This window comes from Mytilus edulis, unplaced genomic scaffold, assembly GCF_963676685.1.
Source record: "Mytilus edulis unplaced genomic scaffold, xbMytEdul2.2 SCAFFOLD_119, whole genome shotgun sequence".
Classification (NCBI taxonomy): domain Eukaryota; kingdom Metazoa; phylum Mollusca; class Bivalvia; order Mytilida; family Mytilidae; genus Mytilus; species Mytilus edulis.
Window position 1 is genome coordinate 72,417 of NW_027269228.1, and position 23,392 is coordinate 95,808.

A 23,392-nucleotide genomic window follows, 5' to 3' on the forward strand; every position below is an offset into this window, starting at 1 on the left:
ACTTGTTCTTCGTATAAACAATTGACTGGGAATAACGTAAGGGACTAAGAAAGCAAACTGATTTAACATTTTCTTCGTATAAACAATTGACTGAGAATAACATAAGGGACTAAGAAAGCAAACTGATTTTAACTTGTTCTTCGTATAAACAATTGACTGGAATAACGTAAGGGACAAAAAAAAGCAAACTGATTATAACATGTTCTTCGTATAAACAATTGACTGAGAATAACGTTAGGGACTAAGAAAGCAAACTGATTATAACTTGTCCTTCGTACAAACAATTGACTGAGAATAACGTAAGGGACTAAGAAAGCAAACTGATTATAACATGTTCTTTGAACAAACAATTGCCTGGGAATAACGTAAGGGACTAAGAAAGCAAACTGATTATAACATGTTCTTCGTGCAAACAATTGACTGGGAATAACGTAAGGGACAAAGAAAGCAAACTGATTTTAACTTGTTCTTCGTACAAACAATTGACTGGAATAACGTAAGGGACTAAGAAAGCAAACTGATTTTAACTTGTTCTTCGTACAAACAATTGACTGGGAATAACGTAAGGGACTAAGAAAGCAAACTGATTTTAACTTGTTCTTCGTACAAAATATTGCCTGGGAATACGTAAGGGACTAAGAAAGCAAACTGATTATAACTTGTTCTTCGTATAAACAATTGACTGGGAATAACGTAAGGGACTAAGAAAGCAAACTGATTATAACATGTTCTTCGGACAAACATTTGACTGGGAATAACGTAAGGGACTATGAAAGCAAACTGATTATAACATGTTCTTCGTACAAACAATTGACTGGGAATAACGTAAGTCACTAAGAAAGCAAACTGATTATAACTTGTTCTTCGTATAAACAATTGACTGGGAATAACGTAAGGGACTAAGAAAGCAAACTGATTTTAACATGTTCTTCGTACAAACAATTGACAGGGAAAACGTAAGGGACTAAGAAAGCAAACTGATTATAACATGTTCTTCGTACAAACAATTGACTGGGAATAACGTAAGTCACTAAGAAAGCAAACTGATTTTAACTTGTTCTTCGTATAAACAATTGACTGGAATAACGTAAGGGACTAAGAAATCAAACTGATTATAACTTGTCCTTCGTATAAACAATTGACTGGGAATAACGTAAGGGACTTAGAAAGCAAACTGATTATAACTTGTTCTTCGTACAAACAAATGACTGGAATAACGTAAGGGACTAAGAAAGCAAACTGATTATAACTTGTTCTTCGTATAAACAATTGACTGGGAATAACGTAAGGGACTAAGAAAGCAAACTGATTTAACATTTTCTTCGTATAAACAATTGACTGAGAATAACATAAGGGACTAAGAAAGCAAACTGATTTTAACTTGTTTTTCGTATAAACAATTGACTGGAATAACGTAAGGGACAAAGAAAGCAAACTGATTATAACATGTTCTTCGTATAAACAATTGACTGAGAATAACGTTAGGGACTAAGAAAGCAAACTGATTATAACTTGTCCTTCGTACAAACAATTGACTGAGAATAACGTAAGGGACTAAGAAAGCAAACTGATTATAACATGTTCTTTGAACAAACAATTGACTGGGAATAACGTAAGGGACTAAGAAAGCAAACTGATTATAACATGTTCTTCGTGCAAACAATTGACTGGGAATAACGTAAGGGACAAAGAAAGCAAACTGATTTTAACTTGTTCTTCGTACAAACAATTGACTGGAATAACGTAAGGGACTAAGAAAGCAAACTGATTTTAACTTGTTCTTCGTATAAACAATTGACTGGGAATAACGTAAGGGACTAAGAAAGCAAACTGATTTTAACTTGTTCTTCGTACAAAATATTGCCTGGGAATAACGTAAGGGACTAAGAAAGCAAACTGATTATAACTTGTTCTTCGTATAAACAATTGACTGGGAATAACGTAAGGGACTAAGAAAGCAAACTGATTATAACATGTTCTTCGGACAAACAATTGACTGGGAATAACGTAAGGGACTATGAAAGCAAACTGATTATAACATGTTCTTCGTACAAACAATTGACTGGGAATAACGTAAGTCACTAAGAAAGCAAACTGATTATAACTTGTTCTTCGTATAAACAATTGACTGGGAATAACGTAAGGGACTAAGAAAGCAAACTGATTTTAACATGTTCTTCGTACAAACAATTGACAGGGAAAACGTAAGGGACTAAGAAATCAAACTGATTATAACATGTTCTTCGTACAAACAATTGACTGGGAATAACGTAAGTCACTAAGAAAGCAAACTGATTTTAACTTGTCCTTCGTACAAACAATTGACTGGGAATAACGTAAGGGACTAAGAAAGCAAACTGATTATAACATGTTCTTCGTACAAACAATTGACTGAGAATAACGTAAGGGACTAAGAAAGCAAACTGATTTTAACATGTTCTTCGTATAAACAATTGACTGGGAATAACGTAAGGGACTAAGAAAGCAAACTGATTATAACATGTTCTTCGTACAAACAATTGACTGGAATAACGTTAGTCACTAAGAAAGCAAACTGATTATAACTTGTTCTTCGTACAAACAATTGACTGGAATAACGTTAGGGACCGAAAAAGCAAACTGATTTTACATGTTCTTCGTATAAACAATTGACTGGGAATAACGTAAGGGACTAAGAAAGCAAACTGATTATAACATGTTCTTCGTACAAACAATTGACTGGAATAACGTTAGTCACTAAGAAAGCAAACTGATTATAACTTGTTCTTCGTACAAACGATTGACTGGAATAACGTAAGGGACTAAGAAAGCAAACTGATTATAACATGTTCTTCGTACAAACAATTGACTGGAATAACGTAAGTCACTAAGAAAGCAAACTGATTATAACATGTTCTTCGGACAAACAATTGACTGGGAATAACGTAAGGGACTATGAAAGCAAACTGATTATAACATGTTCTTCGTACAAACAATTGACTAGGAATAACGTAAGTCACTAAGAAAGCAAACTGATTATAACTTGTTCTTCGTATAAACAATTGACTGGGAATAACGTAAGGGACTAAGAAAGCAAACTGATTTTAACATGTTCTTCGTACAAACAATTGACAGGGAAAACGTAAGGGACTAAGAAAGCAAACTGATTATAACATGTTCTTCGTACAAACAATTGACTGGGAATAACGTAAGTCACTAAGAAAGCAAACTGATTTTAACTTGTTCATCGTATAAACAATTGACTGGAATAACGTAAGGGACTAAGAAATCAAACTGATTATAACTTGTCCTTCGTATAAACAATTGACTGGGAATAACGTAAGGGACTTAGAAAGCAAACTGATTATAACTTGTTCTTCGTACAAACAAATGACTGGAATAACGTAAGGGACTAAGAAAGCAAACTGATTATAATTTGTTCTTCGTATAAACAATTGACTGGGAATAACGTAAGGGACTAAGAAAGCAAACTGATTTAACATTTTATTCGTATAAACAATTGACTGAGAATAACATAAGGGACTAAGAAAGCAAACTGATTTTAACTTGTTCTTCGTATAAACAATTGACTGGAATAACGTAAGGGACAAAGAAAGCAAACTGATTATAACATGTTCTTCGTATAAACAATTGACTGAGAATAACGTTAGGGACTAAGAAAGCAAACTGATTATAACTTGTCCTTCGTACAAACAATTGACTGAGAATAACGTAAGGGACTAAGAAAGCAAACTGATTATAACATGTTCTTTGAACAAACAATTGCCTGGGAATAACGTAAGGTACTAAGAAAGCAAACTGATTATAACATGTTCTTCGTGCAAACAATTGACTGGGAATAACGTAAGGGACAAAGAAAGCAAACTGATTTTAACTTGTTCTTCGTACAAACAATTGACTGGAATAACGTAAGGGACTAAGAAAGCAAACTGATTTTAACTTGTTCTTCGTATAAACAATTGACTGGGAATAACGTAAGGGACTAAGAAAGCAAACTGATTTTAACTTGTTCTTCGTACAAAATATTGCCTGGGAATAACGTAAGGGACTAAGAAAGCAAACTGATTATAACTTGTTCTTCGTATAAACAATTGACTGGGAATAACCTAAGGGACTAAGAAAGCAAACTGATTATAAGATGTTTTTCGGACAAACAATTGACTGGGAATAACGTAAGGGACTATGAAAGCAAACTGATTATAACATGTTCTTCGTACAAACAATTGACTGGGAATAACGTAAGTCACTAAGAAAGCAAACTGATTATAACTTGTTCTTCGTATAAACAATTGACTGGGAATAACGTAAGGGACTAAGAAAGCAAACTGATTATAACATGTTCTTCGGACAAACAATTGACTGGGAATAACGTAAGGGACTATGAAAGCAAACTGATTATAACATGTTCTTCGTACAAACAATTGACTGGGAATAACGTAAGTCACTAAGAAAGCAAACTGATTATAACTTGTTCTTCGTATAAACAATTGACTGGGAATAACGTAAGGGACTAAGAAAGCAAACTGATTTTAACATGTTCTTCGTACAAACAATTGACAGGGAAAACGTAAGGGACTAAGAAATCAAACTGATTATAACATGTTTTTCGTACAAACAATTGACTGGGAATAACGTAAGTCACTAAGAAAGCAAACTGATTTTAACTTGTCCTTCGTACAAACAATTGACTGGGAATAACGTAAGGGACTAAAAAAGCAAACTGATTTTAACTTGTTCTTCGTATAAACAATTGACTGGGAATAACGTAAGGGACTAAGAAAGCAAACTGATTATAACTTGTTCTTCGTATAAACAATTGACTGGGAATAACGTAAGGGACAAAGAAAGCAAACTGATTTTAACTTGTTCTTCGTACAAACAATTGACTGGAATAACGTACGGGACTAAGAAAGCAAACTGATTATAACTTGTTCTTCGTATAAACAATTGACTGGGAATAACGTAAGGGACTAAGAAATCAAACTGATTTTAACTTGTTCTTCGTACAAACAATTGACTGGAATAACGTACGGGACTAAGAAAGCAAACTGATTTTAACTTGTTCTTCGTATAAACAATTGACTGGAATAACGTAAGGGACAAAGAAAGCAAACTGATTATAATATGTTCTTCGTATAAACAATTGACTGAGAATAACGTTAGGGACTAAGAAAGCAAACTGATTATAACTTGTCCTTCGTACAAACAATTGACTGAGAATAACGTAAGGGACCAAGAAAGCAAACTGATTATAACATGTTCTTTGAACATACAATTGCCTGGGAATAACGTAAGGGACTAAGAAAGCAAACTGATTATAACATGTTCTTCGTGCAAACAATTGACTGGGAATAACGTAAGGGACAAAGAAAGCAAACTGATTTTAACTTGTTCTTCGTACAAACAATTGACTGGAATAACGTAAGGGACTAAGAAAGCAAACTGATTTTAACTTGTTCTTCGTATAAACAATTTACTGGGAATAACGTAAGGGACTAAGAAAGCAAACTGATTTTAACTTGTTCTTCGTACAAAATATTGCCTGGGAATAACGTAAGGGACTAAGAAAGCAAACTGATTATAACTTGTTCTTCGTATAAACAATTGACTGGGAATAACGTAAGGGACAAAGAAAGCAAACTGATTTTAACTTGTTCTTCGTACAAACAATTGACTGGAATAACGTACGGGACTAAGAAAGCAAACTGATTTTAACTTGTTCTTCGTATAAACAATTGACTGGGAATAACGTAAGGGACTAAGAAAGCAAACTGATTTTAACTTGTTCTTCGTACAAAATATTTCCTGGGAATAACGTAAGGGACTAAGAAAGCAAACTGATTATAACTTGTTCTTCGTATAAACAATTGACTGGGAATAACGTAAGGGACTAAGAAAGCAAACTGATTATAACATGTTCTTCGGACAAACAATTGACTGGGAATAACGTAAGGGACTATGAAAGCAAACTGATTATAACATGTTCTTCGTACAAACAATTGACTGGGAATAACGTAAGTCACTAAGAAAGCAAACTGATTATAACTTGTTCTTCGTATAAACAATTGACTGGGAATAACGTAAGGGACTAAGAAAGCAAACTGATTTTAACATGTTCTTCGTACAAACAATTGACAGGGAAAACGTAAGGGACTAAGAAATCAAACTGATTATAACATGTTCTTCGTACAAACAATTGACTGGGAATAACGTAAGTCACTAAGAAAGCAAACTGATTTTAACTTGTCCTTCGTACAAACAATTGACTGGGAATAACGTAAGGGACTAAGAAAGCAAACTGATTATAACATGTTCTTCGTACAAACAATTGACTGAGAATAACGTAAGGGACTAAGAAAGCAAACTGATTTTAACATGTTCTTCGTATAAACAATTGACTGGGAATAACGTTAGGGACTAAGAAAGCAAACTGATTATAACATGTTCTTCGTACAAACAATTGACTTGAATAACGTTAGTCACTAAGAAAGCAAACTGATTATAACTTGTTCTTCGTACAAACAATTGACTGGAATAACGTTAGGGACCGAAAAAGCAAACTGATTTTACATGTTCTTCGTATAAACAATTGACTGGGAATAACGTAAGGGACTAAGAAAGCAAACTGATTATAACATGTTCTTCGTACAAACAATTGACTGGAATAACGTTAGTCACCAAGAAAGCAAACTGAATATAACTTGTTCTTCGTACAAACGATTGACTGGAATAACGTAAGGGACTAAGAAAGCAAACTGATTATAACATGTTCTTCGTACAAACAATTGACTGGAATAACGTAAGTCACTAAGAAAGCAAACTGATTATAACATGTTCTTCGGACAAACAATTGACTGGGAATAACGTAAGGGACTATGAAAGCAAACTGATTATAACATGTTCTTCGTACAAACAATTGACTAGGAATAACGTAAGTCACTAAGAAAGCAAACTGATTATAACTTGTTCTTCGTATAAACAATTGACTGGGAATAACGTAAGGGACTAAGAAAGCAAACTGATTTTAACATGTTCTTCGTACAAACAATTGACTGGGAATAACGTAAGGGACTAAGAAAGCAAACTGATTATAACTTGTTCTTCGTATAAACAATTGACTGGGAATAACGTAAGGGACAAAGAAAGCAAACTGATTTTAACTTGTTCTTCGTACAAACAATTGACTGGAATAACGTACGGGACTAAGAAAGCAAACTGATTTTAACTTGTTCTTCGTATAAACAATTGACTGGGAATAACGTAAGGGACTAAGAAAGCAAACTGATTTTAACTTGTTCTTCGTACAAAATATTTCCTGGGAATAACGTAAGGGACTAAGAAAGCAAACTGATTATAACTTGTTCTTCGTATAAACAATTGACTGGGAATAACGTAAGGGACTAAGAAAGCAAACTGATTATAACATGTTCTTCGGACAAACAATTGACTGGGAATAACGTAAGGGACTATGAAAGCAAACTGATTATAACATGTTCTTCGTACAAACAATTGACTGGGAATAACGTAAGTCACTAAGAAAGCAAACTGATTATAACTTGTTCTTCGTATAAACAATTGACTGGGAATAACGTAAGGGACTAAGAAAGCAAACTGATTTTAACATGTTCTTCGTACAAACAATTGACAGGGAAAACGTAAGGGACTAAGAAATCAAACTGATTATAACATGTTCTTCGTACAAACAATTGACTGGGAATAACGTAAGTCACTAAGAAAGCAAACTGATTTTAACTTGTCCTTCGTACAAACAATTGACTGGGAATAACGTAAGGGACTAAGAAAGCAAACTGATTATAACATGTTCTTCGTACAAACAATTGACTGAGAATAACGTAAGGGACTAAGAAAGCAAACTGATTTTAACATGTTCTTCGTATAAACAATTGACTAGGAATAACGTTAGGGACTAAGAAAGCAAACTGATTATAACATGTTCTTCGTACAAACAATTGACTTGAATAACGTTAGTCACTAAGAAAGCAAACTGATTATAACTTGTTCTTCGTACAAACAATTGACTGGAATAACGTTAGGGACCGAAAAAGCAAACTGATTTTACATGTTCTTCGTATAAACAATTGACTGGGAATAACGTAAGGGACTAAGAAAGCAAACTGATTATAACATGTTCTTCGTACAAACAATTGACTGGAATAACGTTAGTCACCAAGAAAGCAAACTGAATATAACTTGTTCTTCGTACAAACGATTGACTGGAATAACGTAAGGGACTAAGAAAGCAAACTGATTATAACATGTTCTTCGTACAAACAATTGACTGGAATAACGTAAGTCACTAAGAAAGCAAACTGATTATAACATGTTCTTCGGACAAACAATTGACTGGGAATAACGTAAGGGACTATGAAAGCAAACTGATTATAACATGTTCTTCGTACAAACAATTGACTAGGAATAACGTAAGTCACTAAGAAAGCAAACTGATTATAACTTGTTCTTCGTATAAACAATTGACTGGGAATAACGTAAGGGACTAAGAAAGCAAACTGATTTTAACATGTTCTTCGTACAAACAATTGACTGGGTATAACGTAAGTCACTAAGAAAGCAAACTGATTTTAACTTGTTCTTCGTATAAACAATTGACTGGAATAACGTAAGGGACTAAGAAATCAAACTGATTATAACTTGTCCTTCGTATAAACAATTGACTGGGAATAACGTAAGGGACTTAGAAAGCAAACTGATTATAACTTGTTCTTCGTACAAACAAATGACTGGAATAACGTAAGGGACTAAGAAAGCAAACTGATTATAATTTGTTCTTCGTATAAACAATTGACTGGGAATAACGTAAGGGACTAAGAAAGCAAACTGATTTAACATTTTCTTCGTATAAACAATTGACTGAGAATAACATAAGGGACTAAGAAAGCAAACTGATTTTAACTTGTTCTTCGTATAAACAATTGACTGGAATAACGTAAGGGACAAAGAAAGCAAACTGATTATAATATGTTCTTCGTATAAACAATTGACTGAGAATAACGTTAGGGACTAAGAAAGCAAACTGATTATAACTTGTCCTTCGTACAAACAATTGACTGAGAATAACGTAAGGGACCAAGAAAGCAAACTGATTATAACATGTTCTTTGAACATACAATTGCCTGGGAATAACGTAAGGGACTAAGAAAGCAAACTGATTATAACATGTTCTTCGTGCAAACAATTGACTGGGAATAACGTAAGGGACAAAGAAAGCAAACTGATTTTAACTTGTTCTTCGTACAAACAATTGACTGGAATAACGTAAGGGACTAAGAAAGCAAACTGATTTTAACTTGTTCTTCGTATAAACAATTTACTGGGAATAACGTAAGGGACTAAGAAAGCAAACTGATTTTAACTTGTTCTTCGTACAAAATATTGCCTGGGAATAACGTAAGGGACTAAGAAAGCAAACTGATTATAACTTGTTCTTCGTATAAACAATTGACTGGGAATAACGTAAGGGACTAAGAAATCAAACTGATTATAACATGTTTTTCGGACAAACAATTGACTGGGAATAACGTAAGGGACTATGAAAGCAAACTGATTATAACATGTTCTTCGTACAAACAATTGACTGGGAATAACGTAAGTCACTAAGAAAGCAAACTGATTATAACTTGTTCTTCGTATAAACAATTGACTGGGAATAACGTAAGGGACTAAGAAAGCAAACTGATTTTAACATGTTCTTCATACAAACAATTGACAGGGAAAACGTAAGGGACTAAGAAAGCAAACTGATTATAACATGTTCTTCGTACAAACAATTGACTGGGAATAACGTAAGTCACTAAGAAAGCAAACTGATTTTAACTTGTCCTTCGTACAAACAATTGACTGGGAATAACGTAAGGGACTAAGAAAGCAAACTGATTATAACATGTTCTTCGTACAAACAATTGACTGAGAATAACGTAGGGGACTAAGAAAGCAAACTGATTTTAACATGTTCTTCGTATAAACAATTGACTGGGAATAACGTAAGGGACTAAGAAAGCAAACTGATTATAACATGTTCTTCGTACAAACAATTGACTGGAATAACGTTAGTCACTAAGAAAGCAAACTGATTATAACTTGTTCTTCGTACAAACAATTGACTGGAATAACGTTAGGGACCGAAAAAGCAAACTGATTTTACATGTTCTTCGTATAAACAATTGACTGGGAATAACGTAAGGGACTAAGAAAGCAAACTGATTATAACATGTTCTTCGTACAAACAATTGACTGGAATAACGTTAGTCACTAAGAAAGCAAACTGATTATAACTTGTTCTTCGTACAAACAATTGACTGGAATAACGTAAGGGACTAAGAAAGCAAACTGATTATAACATGTTCTTCGTACAAACAATTGACTGGAATAACGTAAGTCACTAAGAAAGCAAACTGATTATTACTTGTTCTTCGTATAAACAATTGACTGGGAATAACGTAAGGGAGTAAGAAAGCAAACTTGATTATAACTTGTTCTTCGTACAAACAATTGACTGGGAATAACGTAAGGGACTATGAAAGCAAACTGATTATAACATGTTCTTCGTACAAACAATTGACTGGGAATAACGTAAGGGACTAAGAAAGGAAACTGATTATAACTTGTTCTTCGTACAAACAATTGACTGGAATAACGTAAGTCACTAAGAAAGCAAACTGATTATAACTTGTTCTTCGTATAAACAATTGACTGGGAATAACGTAAGGGACTAAGAAAGCAAACATGATTATAACTTGTTCTTCGTACAAACAATTGACTGGGAATAACGTAAGGGACTAAGAAAGCAAACTGATTATAACATGTTCTTCGTACAAACAATTGACTGGAATAACGTAAGTCACTAAGAAAGCAAACTGATTATAACTTGTTCTTCGTATAAACAATTGACTGGGAGTAACGTAAGTCACTAAGAAAGCAAACTGATTATAACATGTTCTTCGTACAAACAATTGACAGGAATAATGTAAGGGACAAAGAAAGCAAACTGATTATAACTTGTTCTTCGTACAAACAATTGACTGGAATAACGTAAGTCACTAAGAAAGCAAACTGATTATAACATGTTCTTCGTACAAACAATTGACTGGAATAACGTTAGTCACTAAGAAAGCAAACTGATTATAACATGTTCTTCGTACAAACAATTGACTGAAATAACGTAAGTCACTAAGAAAGCAAACTGATTATAACTTGTTCTTCGTACAAACAAATGACTGGAATAACGTTATGGACTAAGAATGCAAACTGATTTTAACTTGTTCTTCGTACAAACAATTGACTGGGAATAACGTTAGGGACTAAGAAAACAAACTGATTTAACATTTTCTTCCTATAAACAATTGACTGGAATAACGTAAAGGACTAAGAAAGCAAACTGATTTTAACATGTTCTGATTTCTTCAGAAGGTAAAAAAAGTCGTCCATTTTCCATGTGTTGAAAAGTTGATGCGGACGGTGTCACAGAAATTAAAGGTAGTCTATAAATACGGTGATTTAAGAAATCGGTTCAGTTCAATTTTTTCCGGATAAATATGAAAACATGTAATAAACATTGAATGTGGAACAGAATACTTACGTTACTCCAGTCAATTGTTTGTACGAAGAACAAGTTAAATCAGTGTGCTTTCTTAGTCCCTTACGTTATTCCAGTCAAATGTTTGTACGAAGAACATGTTATAATCAGTTTGCTTTCTTAGTCCCGTACGTTATTCCCTGTCAATTGTTTGTACGAAGAACATGTTATAATCAGTTTGCTTTCTTAGTCCCTTACTTTATTCCCAGTCAATTGTTTGTACGAAGAACAAGTTAAAATCAGTTTGCCTTCTTAGTCCCCTACGTTATTCCAGTCATTTGTTTGTACGAAGAACATGTTATATTCAGTTTGCTTTCTTAGTCCCCTACGTTATTCCCAGTCAATTGTGTATACGAAGAACAACCATTATTTCTAGTTTATCCTCACAGGCACTTGTTTCTATCCATAGGAAGGTCGACTATCCATATAAATAGAAGAAGGTGGCTAACGAATTTTTTTTTAGGTCACCACAGTCTCCGCTTCGGACGCTTTTTCTAACCTTCAACTTAATGCTAAAAAATCCCTACCTTATATGAATCGATTCAATGAATATTTTCCTTTTTAAAACACTAAACTAATTTCATAATCCCCACAGTGTTCCTCTTCACGGTAATCTACTCTCAATTCACTAAACCATGTCGAAAACTTGAACTACCATCTTTTCAATGTATCTACTTCCGGTTGACATCGCAGTAAATTTATTTTGTTTTCATTGACTTAGTTTCTTTCCCCTAATTCTTATAAATCTGAATCCTTTTTTTACCTCCAAAATAAAAGATCGATGAAAATCTTTAGAGTTACCATGTACAATCGAAATTCTCTAGTATTATCGAATTCATTCAAATTAGTTTCTGACTTTCTGATTTTTTACATAACAACCATAAATGTACTTATTTCGGTGAAATTCCATCTTTAAAAATATATTGATAATGAAAAAAATAACCTGGTAATTTTACAGAATCATTTCGTTTTTAAAAAGATAGCATTCTGCCCACAACCGGAAGTAGATACATTGAAAAGATGGTAGTTCAAGTTTTCGACCGGGTTTAGTGAATTGAGAGTAGATTACCGTGAAGAGGAACACTGTGGGGATTATGAAATTAGTTTAGTGTTAAAGGAAAATATTCACTGAATCGATTCATATAAGGTAGGGATTTTTAGCATTAAGTTGAAGGGTAGAAAAAGACTCCGAAGCGGAGACTGTCGTGACCTAAAAAAAATTTCGTTAGCCACCTTCTTCTATTTAAATGGATAGTCGACCTTCCTATGGATAGAAACAAGTGCATGCGTTTATCCTGCACAATGACGATCACCAAGACGCTTGATGAACGTAAATAGTGCAGGGATACAGGCGACCCCCTCTATCTGGTAAATGACGTCATAAAGACGCGTATAATTGACGGGTTTTTTCCGGTGACGGATGAACTCGAAAGTGGTCTATTTGGATTTTCCCTCTCAACAAAAATAGAAATGTAAGCGCTGCATCTCTCCACTGAACATAATTTAGATACTTTTTCATCACACTTGCATTATTTCAGACTGAAATTATTTACCGCACTCCTGGTCGACCGCTTCGGAGGAATTCAAAATTAAACATTTTCTGTGTTTTCAAATGATATCAGTTTATATCCCCCCCCCCCTTTTCCCAAAATAAAGCGACGGAAATTTTGTAGGTTTTACTTAAAGACTGAAGAATTCGTAATCTCATCATATGTCATTATGCAGGTCGTTCAACATAGTAAATACACTTATCCCTCTTAATGCCGCTAATTTATAATTTGATATGTGTTTTAATTTTTGGTGTGCAAGACATTTGACGTCACGCAATAATTTACATTGAAGATCTATTTTTAGAATAGTTTAACATTTGCCATTTAGGGGCCTTTCATAGCTAACTATGTGGTATGAATTGTACTCATTGTTGAAGGCCGTACGTTGACCTATAGTTGTTAATTTCTGTGAAATTTGGTCTCTTGTGAAGAGTTGTCTCATTGGCATTTCTGACCACATCTTTCTTATTCTTATATGGAAATACAAATGACTTATGTGGTGTTGAAGATTTGCAAATACACATGTAGTGTACTGAAAATACGTATGCGTAGTGTTAAAGATTTACATACCAAAAACACCCACATGTATAGTGTTGAAGATGGACTTAAAGTAACATATGTAAACATATATGTACATACATTTTCAAGTTTAAATACACATGTGTAATGTTGAAGATGTATCTACTGTAAATGCACATGTGTAGTGTTGAAGATCTATAGCCCTGGGCGGATACGGGATTCGAGGAAAATGGGGATGGGGACCTTATAGTAGAAATTACGATTATATGCGCAATACGTATATACACAAAAATCATGGTTACATACCTTGGGTCGAATGAATGAACTTCACAACCAAGGATAGCCATTTCGTCATCAAATCGAAAATCGTAATTTATTCTGAAAAATACGAAATTCTTGATTTATGTATGGAACAATAAGAGAGTTGTTAGCTGTTATTAAGAATCTAATATCAAAGCCTGTGAAATTATAATGCTCTTGAAAAACAAAAAAAGATAAAATTAAAAACCAATTGTTCAGAGAACAATTGAAGGTCTTTCCACCAGTTAATATCTATTTTGATATTAAAGTATAAAAAATCAGTCTAATATGTCAGCTCATATGGCTTTATGATATATAGATATGAATTTAAAGCAAAGGTCAAAATCTAGAACGTCAAATTAACCTATGACCTTGACCTCAATTACAAGGTCACAAACTGAGGATTTTAAATCAAAAGACCCTAGTCTCTAATATGTATGGTTAATAAGTTATATCACTTTGAACATAATTTAAGATATGATAGGGGCTAAAACTCCCATTCATTGTTTACGCACCCTTTCAACTAAAATTATTTAGTTACAACATGTCGCAACTAACAATTTATACAAAATAATTTGTCGATATCTTAAAAGGTTAATGAAAATGAGTGAAAATAAGACAAATTCAAAAATTAGAATATGACCTTGACCTTTGACCTTGACCTAATTTTCATTTTTTTGGACCAAGGACCTCAAATCAAAAGATCCTAGGTCTCTATCACTTATGGTGTTCCAGTTTAAAATACATTTTAAAATTTCAAATACAAAAAGGGAAATAACTCTCATATGGAGCGTTCATATTGCTTCGGTTGAAATTGGACAAATCATGCGAAGGATATAACGAGCAATTTTATAAAATAAATTTGTCGTTATCTTTTACGGTTGCGAAGGAGTTGTGAGCACAAGGAAAACAGTGTTTGGGGAGATAACTCCTACAAAGAAAAGTATTCGGTTACGCAGGGTAAATTTCAAAAGCGCATAAACTGTTCGATATCATATACCAAATATCTAAGCGACATATTGCGAAACAAATGTTTATCGCAAGAACAAAATTTGGCGGAAGAAAAAAAAAAAATCAGAAGAAAAACAATAGGTCTTTCCACAGAAAAGTGGAAAGACCTAATAAAGTGTATATTTAAAGTGACAAGGAATTAATAACATTTATTACCACTGGAATTTGGATCTAATATTTCAGATTCTTTAAACACACGCATGCGGTTTTGAGGTTTTTTTTTTTAGCTTTTGTTCAATATAATATAGACACGTGTAACATGTGATCCGAGTTTGTCGTCTACATACTGCATAATGGTGAACTATTTTTCCTCGAGAGCAGCTCAGTAGTCAGTGCATCGGTACTTACATGATTCATAACACTTCAGAGTTCTTCCTTTTAATAATTATCAGTTCATACATTAAGAATTAAATTAGAAACTTATGTAGAAAACGCGAAATAGGACGTTAAAATTTGACGTTGTTTTCATTGCTAGAAACAACGTCATAGAGATTTTATGTCACTACCAAGTTGCGTTAGTTGATGCTTTCCATTTATTTCCAAGCTGAGAGTGGATTTTTCAAAATTCTGATTTAACCCGTCGATGAAGTTTTATTTTTTATTTTTGTCCCAAATACAACTGATTTCCATCTAAAAACTTTGGTCCTGTATTTCTTGATCTTATAAATCAATTTAAAAGTAATGGAAATGAGAGTTAGTATGCATTATAATGTATTAACAAGAAAATCACCATGCATATACACGTACACAACGTAAAATTAATACTTACCCAAAGGAATACACCAAACATGGCTTTCTTACTTTGAACGGGAAGGAATTGCAGTCATACCAGTTTCCCCTATTTTTTAAATTTCGGCATCTGTATTCAATTCCACCTACTTGAAGTAAATCTCTGAAACAGATAAAGACTTATTTGACAACCGTATCAGTTATGAATAAAACAGTAAAATAAAAAATTATGATAAATTAATTACTTACTATGATTTTTTTTCCCCCAGATTGCATTCGTCTTCTGTTATGTAAATATCTATACGATTCTGGGGTTTGGAGTAATTGGTAGATATTTGTCTTAGTGTTCACTACTTTCTTGGCGCATATGGTATTAATAAGGACTTTCTTGGCGCAGGGCTAAGTAAATCTGAACATGTAGTATTGACACGGATCTGTTGTAAGTGGATTTGTAGATGTTTTCTGACTATTATGGTGCCAGATCACAAATTCAAAATCTCTATCTTTTCAACAAAATTTTGCAATTTTCACAGCTTTCTTATGCGGGGTTGGATGTGACATAGGTTGGGGCAAGTTGTGACAAATACATACAAATGAAAAAGCTCTATTTATATGCTCAAATGTATACGTTTGCTTTTTTTGTTGTTATGTGTGCCCAAGACCATATTTAAAAGTGGATATAAAGTATAAAATAAAAGCACCAGTAGTATACCGCTGTTCAATAGTCATACTTCGTTTAAGCAAAATCACATTCTGGTAATAAACTAAAACCGAGGAAAAGACATCAACTATAGGTGGAAAACAGTGGAACAACAGATACACTGAACTGCAACAAAAGACAACACCAACATACATAGAAACAGACAGTAGATAAAAGACTTGGACAAAGTACTCAAATCTTTCACATTCAACGAATATTGTTTTAAAAGACATTTTTTTGCAATGCAATAAACCACTGTTTTAACTTCTGCATACTTAGTAAGTGATATGACAGTTTTTTTATCGGTCTTTCTATTTGTTGATTTTGTGGTTAAACGTATATATCTTGTTTCAATATTCCCGATGGATTTTGAATTGCATAAAAAGTTGGACAAAAATATTTTTACGAAATCAGAAACAATAGAATATAAATATGAGAAAACAAGCTATTCAAGCTAAATGTTAACATTGTTTTTCCTTTCTTGTTTGTTTCGTTTGCGCTTTGTCGTTTGGAATGGAACTGGTTTCCGAGATAAGATAATAGTCTTGTTTATTTATTTTCTCTCTTTAGAGTAATGCAAGTTTCTACTTATTTTACTCCCACTTTTCTTAATTTACATTGGACTTTGGTATCTTGTAAATCCTTTTTGTTGTATAAAATGAAAGAAAAGTATAAGGTTTCAACAAGAATTTTTATATTCAAGTCTAAATATATTTGTATCAACAGTACACCATATCGTCTTTCTAGTCTTCATCAGAGTCACAATTATGACATATAAATATTTTGTCTCCTTTGGTGCATTCTTCATATGCCCATTCTTTGCAACTAGTGCACTGAATCCAAGATTCTCTTGATTTACTGTTGAAATATGGTTCTAGACATACTAAGCAAAACATTCATCTTCGTCGTCTGAATTGTTTGATTTCCTCATCTGTTTCTGTTTGTTGGTTTTTCTCGTGCTTTTTTGGAGGGGCAACTTTCGTTTAACAGTCTTTTGTTGTTTCTGACATTTTCTTTTTTCTTCCTCTTCAAATGCGTTCTTTTCTGGTGTATCGGTGAGAGTAGCAGTCTTTTTCTTTCTACTTGAAGTTTTTCTAGGGTTTTTCAATGGAGGTGCTTTTGGAAATGGTCGTACTTCGCTTGGGTCAAATGATGTTGCTGTTTTCTTTCTGTGATCCCGATGACCTGCTGCTATCTCTCGGATTGTAGCACTGTAATGTGCTGCTGCATGTTGTCCTGTCAAAACCAGATAGATATTTCGTTCTCTGTCAGCCGATGACGTAGTTGGTAACTGCGTTAGCTGAGATATGTTGTTGTTCTCAACTGTTATTATATTGGCAAAGACTTGATACACGTTGCATGACAGCACAAGGATTAATACCGGAGTTCCAGACATATAATTGTTTTTGTCAATGTAACTGTTAACCTCGGTAATTAAATCTTGGTCATCAGTTATGAAATCCTTGTAGAAGTTTTTATTTCTATTAGCTTCAACTCTCAGGTTTTTAAAAATCTCTTCAGTCCCGATTTTTTCATTTAACTCTGCTTCCATGCAAATCTGAAATGCATAAACAAGGCAGTGTCCGTCACCTCTGACCTTTACAAGAACTCGTTGTCGTTCCTGAAGATATTTTTGCAAATTAGATTCTTCGTTAGGGTCACTTCTCTGTTCTTGATTGTTATCAGTTTTGTCTTGTTTTTCATTTTATTTTTCTCCCTCGTGTTGCTCATCTGCTTCTTCTGGTTGATTATCATTTGACTCTTTTTCATTTGTATTACTATTCGGCACAGCGGGTTGAGATTCGTCGCTCATTTGTTCTCTTTGTGTCAAGTCATCAGAAATGGTTTGCATTGGTCTGTCTGTTACATATGAAGGTGCGAAGTCAGTATCTTCAAAAACATCAGGATTCATTGGAAATATTCCACTTACTCTGAACCCACTTATGATATTTCTTGGTGTAGCAGCATTCGGCCAAGACTCTCTCAAGATCCCAGGTAGGTCATATATAGTCATTGGCTTTCCAGGGTTATTTCTCAGCCAACATTCCTGTGCTGTTGAAACGTATCTTTTCAATGGACCATACACAGTCCTGTCCAATGTTTGAAGCTTGTGGAAACAATGTGGAGGGAATGAGAGCATTACAATTCCATTGAGTTTTGCAAAGGCAAGTATTGTTACAGCAAGATGAGAATTGTGGTTATCTAACAAAAGTAAAACAGGGTGTGCTGTACTGGGTTTGGTGTTCTTTACAAAGTGTTGTAGAAAAATGAGAAAATTCTCAGCTGTCATCCAACCTGATGGATGGGCTCCACCACAAACTCCTTGAGGTCTATCTCTAATAGGGAAAATCATCATGGGTGGTACAGTGTTCCCAATGGTATTTACGGATCCGCATACAGTAACAAGATAACCTCTCTCAGCAGACGTTATACCTCCTTCTAGCTTTACTCCTTTAGCACCGACAGTTTTGGATGGCTTTTGTACTGTGATCATACCTGTATCATCTATATTCCAGATATCAGAAGCACTGAATTTATATCGATCCATCACTTCTCCAAGCTTTGTAAAAAACAAATTTACATTGGTGTGGTTGAAACTAGTTGCCCTTGACAGACTAGTGGCTTCTGACGTTCTAATAGACAGATTAGGATGTCTCCGCATAAACAGAAGAAACAAATCTACTCCTGCACACTTGTTTTCTACCCATGATTGTGGCATGTGTATGGAGAACTACTCTGCACATTCATATGCAAGTCTTCTAACTTCTTCAGGTGTGAGTCCAAAGTAGATGTAAGAGGCATTCAGTAAATATCTTTCCAGTGCTTTCTCTTGTAAGTCATTGAAAACTTTCCTGTTACCAAAGTAACCAACTGTTACATTACTGGAACCAACTTCTGTGCATTTCTTTATGAATCTGGTCAAGGTCATGTGATTAATTTCAAACTCAGGCGCTGCCGATCTCACACTACGGTGTTCGTTAACTACGCAACTCATTGCTCTTTCCATTATACCATGTGGTGTTGTTCCTCTATTTGTTTTACGAACATACGTTCTTGTCATGTAGACCTGAAAAGTTAAAAAAAAATAATTTATTAAAGAATGGATGAAGATGTTATGTTTTATAAGACATATTCATATCATCTATATATTCAATTTAGCACTGTCATGTTACGTGTAGTATACGATCTTGTTGTCTGTGTGCACATCCATTTTAGTGTTTGCATTACAGATACATGTAAGGCATAAGCAAATGTTGCTCAAATAGACATATTTGTTATTTTTGTTGCAGAAGATTCATTTGTCCCTACAGTATACCTAATCTTATGTCTATTACAAGAACGATTTTTATTTCAAAATACAATTTAATATTTAAATAAAGTTTTACGGAATGTGTGTAGTGTGTGTGTATTCCTTTATGGATTGATAATGATGTCAAAATGGAAGAAATAGTTGAAATGAGTAAAATTAAAATGGAATGGGGTAGGTTGTGACACTGTCACAACCTGCCCCTTAATGATGGTGTTCACGTGGCAATCCCGTGTGAAGAAACGAAATGCACTGAGGGTTTATATGATGGCTCATATGATGCCGTTGATTTTATCTTCATTTATTTATCTCAATTTTTTGAAAGGTATTGATAATATTGGCAGATGAAGAATTATTTTGAATATCTAAAAAAAATACTCACGGTTTATGTTTTCTGTTTTTACTGCTTACTATCTTCAATAACGGTACTATGGCATCACCATTGCCATCTTGACGCAAGCTAGAAATGACGTCACAAAACACGCAAACATGACGTCATTTCCTATTTAAAGGGGGATTCAACCCGTGTCTCATTCAACCCCAGTCTCCCCTACACGTAGCATTTAAATGTTGGTTATTCATCTATCATGAAACCTCGTCCAAAGAAACCGGTAAGCCAAATGTTACAAAATGGTTCTAAGAATAACGAAATGCGGCACATGCGGCAAACAGGGTAATGAGGGACTTACAAAGGATTTAATGTATTCAATATTACATTTAATGAAGTTCGCCCCCACTCCCAAATCACGGGGGGTTAACTTCCTATTATTGGGTATACGGGGATGTGCCAAAAATATGGGTCATAATTTTGCGAGATTTTATATAAAAATGACCCTCCTTTTGAATGACATCCTATATTAAAATGCATTTACGTTTAAAAACTATATTGATTTGGGGTATGATCTACATATACGTATATATAACGATAAATATATGTGCACCAACGACGTCAATTCATATATATTAAAAAACTTACGGGTAGCTGGTATATTTATGAATTATGAGTGATGATGAGTTAGTGCTTATATAAGGCTAAGCATGGGTCATATTTTAAATATTGTATATAAGTATAGGTCATTCTTTCTTAAATATTTATATAACTATAGGTAGTGAATGTTATATTAAAATGGGTACGTTTTTTGAGGCAAAAATGGCACACCCTACCAAAAAAATATCGAAGTTACCCCCCCCCCCCCCCCCCCCCCCGTGCCCCAAATGATGCGTTTCCGACTTTTTTGGAAGTTGTATGCTATCCAAGCCATCGCCTGAATGCGCAACTAGGATTCGTTTTGCGCTTATTGTTTGACAATTAACTTGTATTAGAACTGGGTTTGAGATGCCACTTACTTGTATTAGAACTGGGTTAGAGATGCCACTTACTTGTATTAGAACTGGGTTAGAGATGCTACTTACTTGTATTAAAACTGGGTTAGAGATGCCACTTCGAAAACAATAATTAAGGTATTGTATCAAGTATTTATTACGGTTTCTTGAATTTGTAAATTTTTTTGCTTACGTTGTCAATACATCAAACGCTTTGTTCTGTTGATAGGTGGAATCTGACAAGATTGGCTTTGATATTGTCTCCCTCATTCCTAAAAAAAAAGGTAATTTGAATAATATATTATGAGCTCGTCAATTTATGGTATGAAGCATATATGTTCTTAAAGTTGGAATTAATTTTTTTTTATGTATCACGCCCTCTGTTGGCTGTATTCGGCATATCGTGTATTCGTTCGCTAATTCTATTTGCTGTACACGGTATATTGTGTGTTCGTTCACTAATTATATTGGCTGTACACGGCATAACGTGTGTTCGTTCACTAATTATATTGGCTGTACACGGCATAACGTGTGTTCGTTCACTAATTATATTGGCTGTACACGGCATAACGTGTGTTCGTTCACTAATTCTATTGGCTGTACACGGCATAACGTGTGTTCGTTCGCTAATTCTATTGGCTTTACACGGCATAACGTGTGTTCGTTCACTAATTCTATTGGCTTTACACGGCATAACGTGTGTTCGTTCGCTAATTATATTGGCTGTACACGGCATAACGTGTGTTCGTTCACTAATTATATTGGCTGTACACGACATAACGTGTGTTCGTTCGCTTATTCTATTTGCTGTACACGGCATAACGTGTGTTCGTTCGCTAATTTTATTTGCTGTACACGGCATACCGTGTGTTCGTTCGCTAATTCTATTGGCTGTATTCGGCACATCGTGTGCTCTAATTTATAGCTTGTATATAGGCAACTAAAAGTCATGCTTACTGTAACAACATTTACTATTTCAAAGTAGTGGAAAACAGTATCACAAGAAAAGTTATTGAAACATTGATACATTCTGTTATAATCTTAGCATATGTATGTGAAGTTTGCAGCCGGTTCGTTATTCGATATTCAAAGTTAGTTGAAAATCATAAATATTAAGATGTTCGATAACATTAAAATTATGATACTCATAGTTAACAGGAGTGAAAAGATATATATAGAAAATCAAATACAAACCCTTATGTAAATCACACATTTGTCTTTATAAAAAAATATAGATTTTTATCAATAAAACGACATCAAAATATACTTATATATATAATATTTCTAGAAACATTAAAACACGATCTAGTTTATCGCTATTTGTCTGCCATTACTGTAGGGTCCATTAAAAAATTGACGTCATTGTAGAAAATATCTGACGCTGCAATGGAGAGACGTCAATATATAGCCAAATTTTGACATTTTTGAAAATTCAAAAGATTAATCCCTGGACAGTGAAAACGTATTTGGTCCAATAAAAGTGGCCACAGTATGTTTACCGAAATCAAATATCCAAAGTCACAATAGCAAGGCATGATAAAACGGAAATACACAAGATACAAGATACAAGATACAAGATATTTTATTTTGCCAATCACGGCGCCCATTACTGAGCAGAATAATCATTGTAATTACAAAACAAAGTATACAATACAACATAATATTTGAACTAAATAAATAACAAAATAATTGGTTATTAATTATTAGTATGATTGTTATGCATGAGGTGTCAGACCACCAATTACACCCTCCAATTTAAAAGTAGCCCTTTCCTCGATCTTGATATCTATATCACTAACGGAAAGCTGAATACTAAAATTTATGATAAAAGAGATGATTTTTCATTTCCTATCGTTAATTATCCATTTTTAGTTGGTGACGTTCCCTTGTCACCATCTTACGGTGTTTATGTATCTCAACTTGTACGATTCGCTTGTGTATGTAACAATGTTTTAGATTTTAACGAGAGAAATTTATGTATTACTGAAAAATTATTACACCAGGGTTTTCGATATCATAAACTAGTCAAAACATTTACTAAATTTTATCATCGGTATAAGGACATCATTCGTAAATATAGCCCAACATGCAGACTTCTTATACGTTCAGGTATTTCACATCCAATTTTTTATGGAAATATTCTTTATAAATCACAAAGGTGTCAGTATTCACCTCAAAAACTAACAAAACCTTTGAATAGACTTATTAAGAAGGGATATAGTTACGATACTGTTGTCAGGTCATTAAAGATTGCATATTTTGGCGTTAATATTGATTCACTTATAGGGTCTTTGCATCGGAACTAAACACATTTATTCAAAAACCAGTTGTTGGCATGACAC

At 33.9% G+C, this 23,392-nt stretch overlaps 1 protein-coding gene across 2 annotated transcripts in view; it reads right to left on the minus strand.

Annotated features, from left to right (window-relative positions):
* The window catches only part of LOC139509700 (probable methyltransferase-like protein 24), a 30,613-nt gene extending 9,291 nt beyond the window's left edge, over positions 1–21,322 (minus strand). For both annotated transcript variants that reach the window (XM_071296242.1, XM_071296243.1), the window contains exons 1-3: positions 21,244–21,322; positions 15,761–15,883; positions 13,987–14,058 (exon numbers count right to left, since the gene is read on the minus strand). In XM_071296242.1, the coding sequence (XP_071152343.1) occupies positions 13,987–14,058; positions 15,761–15,883; positions 21,244–21,320 (272 nt within the window). In that variant the 5' untranslated portion in view covers positions 21,321–21,322. The remainder of the gene's footprint in view (positions 1–13,986; positions 14,059–15,760; positions 15,884–21,243) is intronic.
* Positions 21,323–23,392: the final 2,070 nt, after the last annotated feature.